The sequence below is a fragment of the Homalodisca vitripennis genome, chromosome 8 (assembly GCF_021130785.1).
Source record: "Homalodisca vitripennis isolate AUS2020 chromosome 8, UT_GWSS_2.1, whole genome shotgun sequence".
Lineage (NCBI taxonomy): Eukaryota > Metazoa > Arthropoda > Insecta > Hemiptera > Cicadellidae > Homalodisca > Homalodisca vitripennis.
Window position 1 is genome coordinate 111,466,216 of NC_060214.1, and position 14,792 is coordinate 111,481,007.

The window sequence follows — 14,792 nt, forward strand, 5'->3', positions numbered from 1 at the left end:
TTTAAGAATATCCAAAATGTTTATCTCTCCTTATGCAAAAGGATGGACAGCTCTCCTAGACCAGAATAAGGAGGATATAAGGACTGATATTAGGAATGTTGACAGGACATGGCCCTCTGAGAAAGCACCTTTTGAAGGTAGGCCTTAGTCGGAGCAGCGAATGTAGACTCTGTGGAGAGGAGGAGGAGTCAGCGGAGCACATTTGGTTGGATTGTCCTGCCATCGTAGAGACTAGGAAAAGATACCTGGGAGCATACCTCCTCAGCCCAAGGACATCAAAGAACAGGAGCCCTTAAATCTGATTGGTTTTTGCAAAAGCCTCGGTTTTTGAGGGCACAAATAAAAGTAAGGGAGGCGCAAAGGTCCTTTTAGGACTAAGTGCGGGGACAAAGTGTCCTCTTCCCTCAGAAGGAAAAAAAAAAAAAAAAAAAAAAAAAAAAAAAAAAAAAAAATGTATTCAGGCAATATGGTCGATGACAATGAACTAGTGAAAGACTTTATGAGTGAACAGGACGATTCCGATTCAAGCTATATTTTGACTATTTATCCATGTTTCTGGACGGTTTTAAATTTTTTACACAAAATAATTTTTTTTTTCTCACTATTTGTGCAATTGACAATGTCTTCCACGAGTGACAGTGCCATTCGGGAGTAATAGACCCAGAGTCCTGCGGTACTGACTAAGCGGGGACCGACACCAGGTGCGACTGACAACAATTGTTGTCACAATTATGATGTCACCAAATCTTGCAGTGGGGTTACCTGGACAACCTTGTACAACCTTTTTGGCTGCTCTGCCTTCATTTTGGGGAAGTTAAATAAAAATTTCCTGCATTTACAATGACCTGTCAAATCTTTTTTAGCAGCGAATATGTTAAAACAATATTATGCGGGATTTGCAACATGGATGGTTGGTCCAATTTACATTAAATCTGTTGAGATGGGAACACAGGGAGTATCATAACGGGAAGGGTTAATCCTATCTTACCGTCCTGGTTCCCAGTGATCGTCCGCCGGAACTCATCCACCAACTCCCGTGGCAGGCCACACGACGGCGGCACCTTGGGCTCACAGTCCCGGTGGCACTTGTACTTGCACTCCTTACATTTCAACCCTGCAACGTAAACCAAACGTATTCACATTTCAACCCTGCAACGTAAACAAAACGTATTCAGATTTTAACCCTGCAACATAAACCAAATGTATTCACATTTCAACTCTGCAACGTAAACCAAACGTATTCATATTTTAACCCTGCAACGTAAACCAAACGTATTCACATTTTAACCCTGCAACATAAACCAAACATATTCACATTTTAACCCTGCAACATAAACCAAACGTATTTTATTTTTTTATTTTATTTTATTTATTTCCACGGCAATCGCCACTTTTACAATACCATTACATACATGTACATGAAATAATCAATAAACTATAAAATACAACAACAATATCGAACAATTTCAATGCAAAGACTATAATATATAACAAAGTACTACTAAAAAAAGGCGAGTAAAAACAGAAAAAAAAAAAGGTATAGTTGAAACAGAATTATAGAGTGCCATATACTAATTTTAACCCTGCAACATAAACCGAACGTATTCAAATTTTAATCCTGCAACATAAACCAAACGTATTCACATTTTAACCCGTGTTTTAGACTATTTCAAATGGAATACTCGATAAATTGTAAAATTCCAAGAAACGAGAGACGATTCACATTGTATAAGCACACAATGATTTTTATTTAAATTGATGGAGAAATTTGTTTTAAAAAGAAATGAATTGTCAGCCACGCTACTTTTGGTGAAGGTCAAAATGGGAGGGTTTCAAAAGAGTCAAAAATACGAAACAATTATTTTTTTCTCATATTACAATTATCAGCAGCCAGAAAATGTTAAATCAGCATCAGCTAACCATAAACAAACTGATTATTTGGTTATCTATTATGCCTTCCGGAGATCATATTTTGATTTAGCATGTTCTGTTTAATTTGCTGTACTTTGGCTTTGTCAACATTTGTACAATATTAACAGGACAATAAAGATATTATTATGTACGTATATGACGATCGGTTTCAAGTATGTCAAGCTAAGAAAAATATGATCTAATTACCAAAGCTACTGATGTTCTAATGATGATCTAATGGCTGATGTTCAATTTCTTTCTTAGAAGAAATTCCTTATCAATTTCAAATATAACCGGGTTGTGTGCATTTTGGTGATGCAAGTTGGCTCTTGACCCTTACATTATAACTTAAGATTACTTTTGTACAACTTCTAGATAGACGGAATATAAAAGATGGATAAGAATAGGATAAGGTTCACAAAAGTTGTGTCCCATTCATTAACTTCCCTTCATACCTTCTCTAGTCAAACCAAACCTTTCCTTACCTGAGCTCTTAACAAAAAAAAGAGCAGTATTTATTTAATAGCTAAAAACAACTGCACGTTAGTCTGTTTTGAGTTATTTTTATGGAATAATTTAAACATCTGCCATTTTAAATCGGATACAAGGATTTTGTTAATATTTTATTTTCAAAAAGGTCTACTAAAAGTTATTACAATTCTGAAGTTTTATTAACTTTATATTAACGGATTGAAATATATAATTTTTTAAACAAAAAAACACATTGGACAGATTGATAGAAAACTAAAGGTTTTAGGATACTTGTATGAACTTTTTTTGCTCATTTTTATGTGTAGAACAAAATCCCAAAGTATTGGAACACTTTTACTGAACACCCTGTATATACAATATATAATTTATGTAATAGGTATTATATAAATATAGTCAGTGATAAATTAATTAGTTTAACCAGTCATTAATTTTACAAAATAGCTAACACGATTTGGCTGAAATAACAATAGCCTAGCATTATAGATTAGGTAGGTTAGGTTAGTTTGGGTTAGGTTAACTTATGATAGGATGTTAGGTTTTTAGGTTAGGTTAACATATATTTTTATCAGTATGCATAGTGGTTAGATAAAAAAATATTAAATACAGACTGATTAATCACCTTGATCAAATTCAGTCAGATAACATGTATAATGTCTGGATAAATACAGAATTATTATTCACTTTGACCAAAATCACTAGTTATAATATATGATAACTGGATTAATTGCTTCACCTTTAACATACACATTTTATAACTACAACAATATATACTAATTTATATTGTATAACTGAACCAACTCTGTACTCCTTTAAATACTGTGTCACAATAAGGTTCAGTTTGTCCGTCAACTAGATTATGCAGGTATTATCGGATCAACTGCATTCTAAAAATCGTATATAAGACCAGTGGAAGATGAAATTTTCCATATCCAATGAAACCCGTGTCCTAGCCCACTGTCATTACATGTTGGAAACTACCACTCGTGTAGTTCAAGGAACCACAAGTCCATTGCGGTTGTGTCAAACATTATGATGAATGGGCACTATACTTGCTTTGGCATCATCAAATGATCGATGTTCCTATGTAGAGTGGAGTGAAAAGAAAGATGAAATGAGATATGTAAACACGACATTACCTGTGCCGATGAACATCTGTTTGTCACAGTAATCGCAGGTAGTCATCATCTTGAATGTTTTGGTAAACCGGTGAGCGATGACGTGCCCCATGCCCCGTGAGATGGTAGGTGTTCTAGGAGACTTTGGTACCTGCAGGCTGGCTGTAACAGACAATTGTGGTTACAAATCACGCCAAGTAAGATGGCTCATGAGATGGTAGGTGTTCTAGGAGACTTTGGTACCTGCAGGCTGGCTGTAACAGACAATTGTGGTTACAGATCACGCCAAGTAAGATGGCTCATGAGATGGTTGGTGTTCTAGGAGACTTTGGTACCTGCAGGCTGGCTGTAACAGACAATTGTGGTTACAAATCACGCCGAGTAAGATGGCTCATGAGATGGTAGGTGTTCTAGGAGACTTTGGTACCTGCAGGCTGGCTGTAACAAACAATTGTGGTTACAAATCACGCCGAGTAAGATGGCTCATGAGATGGTAGGTGTTCTAGGAGACTTTGGTACCTGCAGGCTGGCTGTAACAGACAATTGTGGTTACAAATCACGCCGAGTAAGATGGCTCATGAGATGGTTGGTGTTCTAGTAGACTTTGGTACCCGCAGGCTGGCTGTAACAGTGACTGAATAAACCAAGTGGAATGGGACCAATTTCATTAGTGGCCAAGTACTCTTGTTAGCAGTGAATTAGTTCATAGGTACAGTAGTTGATCTTAAAGTCACCCTTATCATTGAAAGTCTTAATGGTTTTTGTCAGTTCCAGTGTTAATAATACAGAAAAACCAGTGAAATAAAAAACTTCATCTATGCCGCTCCTACGGATTCATACCAGACATTGGAATAAGGAGACATTGGGAGTTTTGTGCTGCCAGCATTTAGCTGAGGATGTCCTGTTCCTATTCGTTTGTAACTTATTCTTCCCCAACAGAAAACAACTAAGATTAATAAATATTGTAAAATAGATTTAAAATTTTGGAGTTAAAGGACCATAAATTTTTTTACTTATACGAGACATGAATTTTGTATGAATTTATGACTTAAGGCTCCTGTACGTTACAAGATGTTAGGTCTACAATAATAAAATAAACCACAGATTACATATCACAAATAAAAATGTAATATCAATACAAAAGGTGTGCTCCACAGCATTATGTTTAGAGAGAAAATAAAATTAATGGGTGTACTACTCCTTTTCCTTAGCTACCAACAGGAAAATGTTGGTTAACAGACTGCATTATGCCCGACCTATTTAAAGTATAGTTAGTTTAATTACCCTTCCTAGTTGGCAATTAGTCTAAGTAGAGTGATTCAACATGGAAGTTAACAAATGGTAAGTACAAATGGTTACTTGAAGTTATTAGAGAGCCCTATAATTACGAAAAGCTCATCTAACTTACTTTTATACGTGATATCTTCCTGGGGTGGATCTCGTACAGGAGGCGGAGACTTGATAGGGCTGGAGAGCAGTGGGGATGTGTGACCCCCTGGGCCCGGCTCCGTCGGCAGTCTACCTCTCCTCTCCACAGTGCTGCTCCTAGAATCATCAAGAGTGATTCTTCCACAAGCAACAAACTTGCATCATGTACCTGAAGTATATTGTTCCTTTCCAATCTCTCCTCTGTACGGTATGAAAAAATTGCTATACTGAAAATATTTATTTTGCGATCATTAAGGTAAAAAAGAATGGTTTTCATGAAAATGTCAGCATTTAAGTGTTAAAAACTTAAACACAAAGTGGCTGTTTTGGTATAAACATTTCTCGTTATTGACATATTTCCAGCTGTAATACCATACTGAAATGGGTAAATAATTCTAAACTGAGGCAACTTAGGTTCACCAAATAAGGAAATGTTGGGACAAGGTTAACACTTTTGAGCAGCTGAAAATATGCACTTAAAGTTACCCTATACTGTTGGTTTCCCTCGTATAACAACTGCACTGAAAGTTACCCTATACTGTTGGTTTCCCTCGTATAACAACTGCACTTAAAGTTACCCTATACTGTTTGGTTTCCCTCGTATAACAACTGCACTGAAAGTTACCCTATACTGTTGGTTTCCCTCGTATAACAACTGCACTGAAAGTGACCTTATACTGTTGGTTTCCCTCGTATAACAACTGCACTGAAAGTGACCTTATACTGTTGGTTTCCCTCGTATAACAACTGCACTGAAAGTGACCTTATACTGTTGGTTTCCCTCGTATAACAACTGCACTGAAAGTTACCCTATACTGTTGGTTTCCCTCGTATAACAACTGCACTGAAAGTTACCCTATACTGTTGGTTTCCCTCGTATAACAACTGCACTTAAAGTTACCCTATACTGTTGGTTTCCCTCGTATAACAACTGCACTGAAAGTTACCCTATACTGTTGGTTTCCCTCGTATAACAACTGCACTGAAAGTGACCTTATACTGTTGGTTTCCCTCGTATAACAACTGCACTGAAAGTGACCTTATACTGTTGGTTTCCCTCGTATAACAACTGCACTGAAAGTTACCCTATACTGTTGGTTTCCCTCGTATAACAACTGCACTGAAAGTTACCCTATACTGTTGGTTTCCCTCGTATAACAACTGCACTTAAAGTTACCCTATACTGTTGGTTTCCCTCGTATAACAACTGCACTGAAAGTTACCCTATACTGTTGGTTTCCCTCGTATAACAACTGCACTGAAAGTGACCTTTATACTGTTGGTTTCCCTCGTATAACAACTGCACTGAAAGTGACCTTATACTGTTAGTTTCCCCTATATAACAACTGCACTGAAAGTTACCCTATACTGTTGGTTTCCCTCGTATAACAACTGCACTGAAAGTGACCTTATACTGTTGGTTTCCCTCGTATAACAACTGCACTGAAAGTGACCTTATACTGTTGGTTTCCCTCGTATAACAACTGCACTGAAAGTTACCCTATACTGTTGGTTTCCCTCGTATAACAACTGCACTGAAAGTTACCCTATACTGTTGGTTTCCCTCGTATAACAACTGCACTTAAAGTTACCCTATACTGTTGGTTTCCCTCGTATAACAACTGCACTGAAAGTTACCCTATACTGTTGGTTTCCCTCGTATAACAACTGCACTGAAAGTGACCTTATACTGTTGGTTTCCCTCGTATAACAACTGCACTGAAAGTGACCTTATACTGTTGGTTTCCCTCGTATAACAACTGCACTGAAAGTTACCCTATACTGTTGGTTTTCCCTCGTATAACAACTGCACTGAAAGTTACCCTATACTGTTGGTTTCCCTCGTATAACAACTGCACTTAAAGTTACCCTATACTGTTGGTTTCCCTCGTATAACAACTGCACTGAAAGTTACCCTATACTGTTGGTTTCCCTCGTATAACAACTGCACTGAAAGTGACCTTATACTGTTGGTTTCCCTCGTATAACAACTGCACTGAAAGTGACCTTATACTGTTAGTTTCCCCTATATAACAACTGCACTGAAAGTTACCCTATACTGTTGGTTTCCCTCGTATAACAACTGCACTGAAAGTGACCTTATACTGTTAGTTTCCCCTATATAACAACTGCACTGAAAGTTACCCTATACTGTTGGTTTCCCTCGTATAACAACTGCACTGAAAGTGACCTTATACTGTTAGTTTCCCCTATATAACAACTGCACTGAAAGTTACCCTATACTGTTGGTTTCCCTCGTATAACAACTGCACTGAAAGTGACCTTATACTGTTAGTTTCCCCTATATAACAACTGCACTGAAAGTTACCCTATACTGTTGGTTTCCCTCGTATAACAACTGCACTGAAAGTTACCCTATACTGTTGGTTTCCCTCGTATAACAACTGCACTGAAAGTGACCTTATACTGTTAGTTTCCCCTATATAACAACTGCACTGAAAGTTACCCTATACTGTTGGTTTCCCTCGTATAACAACTGCACTGAAAGTGACCTTATACTGTTAGTTTCCCCTATATAACAACTGCACTGAAAGTTACCCTATACTGTTGGTTTCCCTCGTATAACAACTGCACTGAAAGTGACCTTATACTGTTAGTTTTCCCCTATATAACAACTGCACTGAAAGTTACCCTATACTGTTGGTTTCCCTCGTATAACAACTGCACTGAAAGTTACCCTATACTGTTGGTTTCCCTCGTATAACAACTGCACTGAAAGTTACCCTATACTGTTGGTTTCCTCGTATAACAACTGCACTGAAAGTTACCCTATACTGTTGGTTTCCCTCGTATAACAACTGCACTGAAAGTTACCCTATACTGTTGGTTTCCCTCGTATAACAACTGCACTGAAAGTTACCCTATACTGTTGGTTTCCCTCGTATAACAACTGCACTGAAAGTTACCCTATACTGTTGGTTTCCCTCGTATAACAACTGCACTGAAAGTTACCCTATACTGTTGGTTTCCCTCGTATAACAACTGCACTGAAAGTTACCCTATACTGTTGGTTTCCCTCGTATAACAACTGCACTGAAAGTTACCCTATACTGTTGGTTTCCCTCGTATAACAACTGCACTGAAAGTTACCCTATACTGTTGGTTTCCCTCGTATAACAACTGCACTTAAAGTTACCCTATACTGTTGGTTTCCCTCGTATAACAACTGCACTTAAAGTTACCCTATACTGTTGTTGGTTTCCCTCGTATAACAACTGCACTGAAAGTTACCCTATACTGTTGGTTTCCCTCGTATAACAACTGCACTGAAAGTTACCCTATACTGTTGGTTTCCCTCGTATAACAACTGCACTGAAAGTTACCCTATACTGTTGGTTTCCCTCGTATAACAACTGCACTGAAAGTTACCCTATACTGTTGGTTTCCCCTGTATAACAACTGCACTGAAAGTTACCCTATACTGTTGGTTTCCCTCGTATAACAACTGCACTGAAAGTTACCCTATACTGTTGGTTTCCCTCGTATAACAACTGCACTGAAAGTTACCCTATACTGTTGGTTTCCCTCGTATAACAACTGCACTGAAAGTTACCCTATACTGTTGGTTTCCCTCGTATAACAACTGCACTGAAAGTTACCCTATACTGTTGGTTTCCCCTGTATAACAACTTCACAACTGGTTTCCCCTGCATAACAACTGCATTGAAAGTTACTATACACTGTTAGTTTCCCCTATATAAAAACTGCATTGAAAGTTACCCTATACTGTTGGTTTCCCTCGTATAACAACTGCACTGAAAGTTACCCTATACTGTTGGTTTCCCTCATATAACAACTGCACTGAAAGTTACCCTATACTGTTGGTTTCCCCTGTATAACAACTTCACAACTGGTTTCCCCTGTATAACAACTGCATTGAAAGTTACTATACACTGTTAGTTTCCCCCGTATAACAACTGCACTGAAAGTTACCCTATACTGTTGGTTTCCCCTGTATAACAACTTCACAACTGGTTTCCCCTGTATAACAACTGCATTGAAAGTTACTATACACTGTTAGTTTCCCCCGTATAAAAACTGCATTGAAAGTTACCCTATACTGTTGGTTTCCCCATCCACTTTGTTAGCCAACTGTGACTCATGGCTCTTGGACTTAGTGAGGGGCTGTGGGTCAGGCAGCAAGGTTGGTAACCCTGTCTGGTGCTTCCGGCGTGGTGGCGGCGTAGTAGGGAACCTCACTCTCTCGCTGGCCATGACCAGTTCTGTAGACAACACAATGTGTTAGCGTAGTATACAAAATTCATCATCAGGCATAATGTGTAATTTTTGTAAGCATTCAGAATCTTTGATTTAATTGATTGGTTTAATATTGACTGAATTTAGATGATTAGTTCATTTTGATTGACTTTTGTACTTACCATATTGTACTACTTTTGTTAATTGTACAAATGTATTATTTGAGCAAAATTTACATATCTTCTTCACGGCCTATCCCCTTTTAAGCCTTATTCTGCTCGTCCTCACGAGCCACTGATGCAAAGATCTTATCAAACATAATAAGGAGGCGAGTCGATACAGTAGAAGGTTGATGGTACTGATAAAAATGGTACGGGCACTGACAGGATTTGAACCTGCGCTATCTGTAACTCGTATCTAAAGTTCCACGTTTTGAAAGTATTTATTATTAAAGCAATATTTATGATTAGAAAGCTGTCTGAAAAAGCTCTTAAAACGGTATATTATGCATTTTTTTACTCTCAATTGGTTTATGGCATTGAAATATGGGGAAATACATTTAAAAAGAAGACTAATAAAATTTTATTAATACAAAAAAGCAGTACACTATATCTCTGGTATTGGTTAAAAATATTCATGTACACAAAAATATAGAGAACTTCATATTATGACAGTCCCTGGTTTAGTTGTGTATAAACTGTTGCTTTATATGGCTACGTCACAACAACTTAACATATCAAAACATCCACCATTATAACACAAGGAGCGCAAACAATATTGTAACAAAAAAACTTACTTCCATACAATATTCATTACCAAAATTATCTCTTGGGCCAAAATTATGGAATGCACTGCCAAATAGATTAAGATCACTGCCATTTGGTATATTCAAAAGACAAATTGGTTTTTTCTTCTCGGAACACCATTTTATGAGGTGGATGAATTTTTTGGGATTAGTGATGGATTAAACAATTATTGTAATATTAGTAAATTCTTTGTAAAATCGGTGTTATAAAGGTTTGTTTTAATTTATTTTTTACTTATTTAATGCATTGCTTCTTTTAGAACTTTAGTTGAACTGGAGGATTGCATTGCTCTTAACATTGAGTTGTACAATAATGTGTTTCCATTGTGGCAATGTATAACAAATTGCCATGTAATCTTTACCAGTGAGAATGATTTAATTTGACTTTTTAACCCTCTGACTGCCCTTAGTATTTTCCTTAAATGCAAAGCCGTTTTTCCCCAGTTTTGCAAGCTTTCTTTCTAAAATCTGTAAAGAAGCATGGGGGGGGGGGTTGTGATCAAAAACACATAAATTAGTAAAATGTGTTACAAACTGTACACCTAACTATATTTGGTGTCATTTACAGTAAACTAAAGAAGATATTATACAAAAAGAATATGCAACAAGTGCAAACTTTACTGTGGAATCTATACCAATGTTTTATTTTGTTTTATTTATATACTAGCGGGCCCGGCGCGCTTTGCTGCGCATTTCAATAATTTTTTGCAAAAGTTGCCCGCGGCTTCGCACGCAATTTCCCGTTGAAAACAGTACACTATATTCACTTATTCTTTTTCTATCACATTCTAAACATTGCTGAGATAATTGATAGTCGTTCCATCGTGAGCCTCTTGGGCGTATTATGAAGGTATGTACCATATTCCTGCCTCTATCTAGCTGTTACCCACGGCTTCGCACGCAAATCTTAAGAACCGAAGTCCTTATATTACTTAGTAAATTTTTTTTTTTACTATAATAAATTTTAGATTAAATTAGTTATATCTCCGATGCCACGATTGAGCTTGCTTTGTTGTCTCAATCGAGAGAATATGTACACACGGAGTTTTGAGAACCATACTTCTGTCAAAAAAAACAACTAAGGTTGATTTTATAACATTCTTTATATTTGTAGCCAACGTAAGATAGTAATTATGATATCTGCATTACTCTTCTGATCAAGCATGAGCATGGTTTATATTAAATAAATATTGCAGTTAAAGGTGAATTTTTACGTCAAATTTGAATTGTATTATCTGGATAGTAAAGTCTATGTTTAACAGTGATTGCAAAAACAGTTTAAACAAAATTTGTCGTTTCTCTTAAGCTTACTCTATGCTTTAAAACTATAAGTGTAATATATGTTTACAAAGAACAGCTGATTAAAAATTTGAAAAGACGTTAACATATGTTTGCTGCAATGCATTTCTTATGGGTATTTCTGTAACCAGTGGGGCGGAATCCTGAATCGGGAAAGGGATGGGCATAGCTTATAAACCTTCTCCGTGGAAAAATACATATACGTACAAATTTTCATCATGATCGGTCCAATAGTTCACGATTCCATAAAGGACAAACATACAAACATTCATTTATAATATATAGATAGATTTTAAACTCCTACTTAAAAAGTAGTTTGGGATCAATGAAAAACGTGATATAAATATCTGCAGAACCGCCACTTCTATTTTAGTACAGAGGTAATTGATTACAAGCAGGACTTACGTTTTCCCTTGGCGACTGGCGGGGTGGACGGTGGTGTGGTGGTATGGTAAGGAGGCAGTGGGGGTGACAAGGGGGGCATAGGATGTAGTGACTCCTCTGATGGCACGGAGCAGCGTCCAGCCCTGGAACGCGGCGGTCGAGGGGACGAGCCCCCACCTCCCGCTACTAGCCGGTGGCGATCCCATGAGTCCCAATAGAGTGCTTCTACTGTCTCACTGTCACCTCTCACCAGGATGTCTACAAATATAAAAGAGAACATGTATTTGTCTGATAACACAATAAAATAACATTCCATTCCTTCTAAGTTTATTGCGTTTGCTTACTCCATTCCTTTATATAAAAAAATTCCTATCCATTGTATTTTTTACAATTCTTGAATAGTGTACATCTTTTCCTCTCCTTTTCTATATCACCAATGAATCATTTGCAATTTTCTAGTGACTCACTAAATATCTGATTGTTTAATAAATATTTTAAATTTGTGCTTATGTCAAATTTTAAACAAACCTACACCTTTTCAAGTAAAATATTTAAAAAGCATAAAAATATGGCTAAATATAGGTAAAAAACACATCTTGTATCTCATATTTTGGATTAATTAAAAAAAATAACTGAGAGAAATACAGTTAATATTTTATGAATTCGCCAAAAAGGTGTTACATTTGATCGTGATCCTTGAACAGTTTTGTTGGTCAGGATGAAATTTCAATAGTATCAATAAAATTATATGCTGACATGATAACACCGATACGTTTTGAAATTACTGTGGGATATTTTCAGACAGGTTGAAATATTGAGAAATAAGATCTATTTATAAGAATGGGCATAAAACAGAATAAACTACTGCCCCATATCAATATTTAATAATTTATCAAAAGTGTTTCAAAGAGCCACGCATTACAAACTTAGTTGTAACATTAACTTTAAGAACCACTGTTCTTACAGTAGTAATTTTATTAAACTACTAAGATTATTTTGTACTTCGTTACGCTGATAACTCCAGTGAAAATTACACAATAACTGACCTGTGTAACGTTTGAGGTTATGTAGGGCATGACTCAATCTACGCAGCTCCTCGTCCTTCTGCGGCCTCTCAGACAGCCAGGTGCGCAACTCCCTCTCAGTCTTCTCCTGCAGCGCTTCCAATGAGCGAACTTTATACGTCACAATCTGCAAACCACAGTTTTCTATAGCCTCAGCAACATTCTATTCATTTAGAAGAGAAAATGAAAAGAAACTGGAAGCAATGGGTATATGACTTTTGATGGTAATGGAAGTGATGATATTGGAAAAGAGAATAAAAATTTAGAGGTTGAGTGGTAGAGAGAGTTCTAGAGCCTTATCTCTGCCTCTTTAATATAGGCATTTTATTTTACTTTTCATATGATAGATTTGTTTCTTTTACAAGCGAATACCAAACAAATACTAATCATCCTATAAAATAATATACAATTGTAAAGGTGTAGATTACGAGTTACAACTTCTATTTAAAATATATTTAGACCGCTCATGTCCATAATGATTCTCAAGTTCTGAAGAGAGTGGTGAAGGAAAGAGATACAAAGAAAAGGAAAATGACATACATAATAGGAAAATTATTAGAATATTTTGTTGAAGGCTCAATAAAAGGTTGATGGGAGGAGTGAGAAAGAAGATGTTGGACAGTATTAAGAGTGAAGAAACATATTAGAGGAGCAAACAACACGACACAGGACATAGAGATAACAACAATGATGATGACGTCTTGGTGAATACCTGTACACAACAGAGAAAAATATCTAGATACTACCATAATTGCGAAGATGAACACATCAATGAAGATGAATTGGTTGACTTGGGAGGGATAGTAGATTAAAGCATTATTGATGAAAAATAAGGTATTTCTTAGTTTAAAATTAATATAAGTGAAAGTATAAAACTATTCTGATTTTTACATAGTAATACACTTCACTATTTCTTTTACACCAAATGAAATAACATAATTATTTATTTATTTAGAAAGTTTATGCATTTATTTATGCATACAATAAGTTTAACCCTCCAAGTGCTGGTTAGAACTGCCTTAAGTGCTGGGCATTTTTCAGTATGTTTGCAAGCGTTTAGAAAGTTTTTTTTTTATATACTGTTACCTTAATGTAAATACTACATATTATATATCATTATTTTCAGGAAAGATCACAGAATATGATAATAATACTTATATGACTTACCTTTACATGGTAAAATATTGCTGAATGTAAATCTTGACAAAAAAAAAAAAAAAAGTTTTTATTTTTTCACTTTGAGCTTAGATATCATTTCACCAAAGTTATGAAAATAAAAATCCAAGATATACAAGTTGTAGGTAATTTAATAATGAACCCAAAAGTATATACATCTTATGGGTTTACATATTGACAGAATTCACTCAGAGCAAAAAACGATAAATTGTAACACGTAAAAAATCAGTGATATTTGAAACATTGTGTACTACATTGTAACACCTTTCACATTCCTTATTGCACTAGACCTACTTAATTCACTCATTTTTACAATAAAACACAATATAAAACAGTAATAGTCAACTACAACACCAAAGGTATGATGCAAACAACGACGGAACAGCAATAAACAGAACGACCGAACCGTATGACTTGGAAATAAACATACGCTTAGAAACAGCTGTCGTATAGCGCCGGTCTTTGAGCAAAGACGTGCTCCATAGAGTATAACGAGTTCCGCATTTCTTCTAGTTTAATACTATATAAAATAGTTTCGTGATATTCCGTAATATATAGCCACTAGCGTGGTTTAAAGAGATCGCGTTTCTGACATCGCGCTCCGCGAGGTCAGCACTGGAAACAGGTACGCTAACATCGCGCTACGCGATGTCAGCACCTGGAGGGTTAATATTTGAGTGTTTCATTGGGCTGTATAACTAAATCATATTTTAAAAAGTTTTTAACAAAACTTTAAACAAAATGTTTAAAAGGTACAACTTGGTACTTGACTAAGAAATGTATCTGCAGAATGTTCAAACTAACTACTGATACTATCATTACTACTATTGAAATGTTATACATTTTAATAGCAAAAATAGACCCTTATCATAAACAACAGTTTAAAATACATCAACTGGC

The 14,792-nt window shown here is 36.1% G+C and overlaps 1 protein-coding gene across 1 annotated transcript in view; it reads right to left on the reverse strand.

Annotated features, from left to right (window-relative positions):
* Positions 1 to 14,792, reverse strand: part of LOC124367896 (kinase suppressor of Ras 2) — a 71,419-nt gene that overhangs the window by 40,093 nt on the left and 16,534 nt on the right. The window contains 6 exon segments of the mRNA XM_046825093.1: positions 989 to 1,114; positions 3,540 to 3,680; positions 4,927 to 5,063; positions 9,022 to 9,190; positions 11,674 to 11,910; positions 12,699 to 12,843. Coding sequence (XP_046681049.1) covers positions 989 to 1,114; positions 3,540 to 3,680; positions 4,927 to 5,063; positions 9,022 to 9,190; positions 11,674 to 11,910; positions 12,699 to 12,843 — 955 coding nt within the window.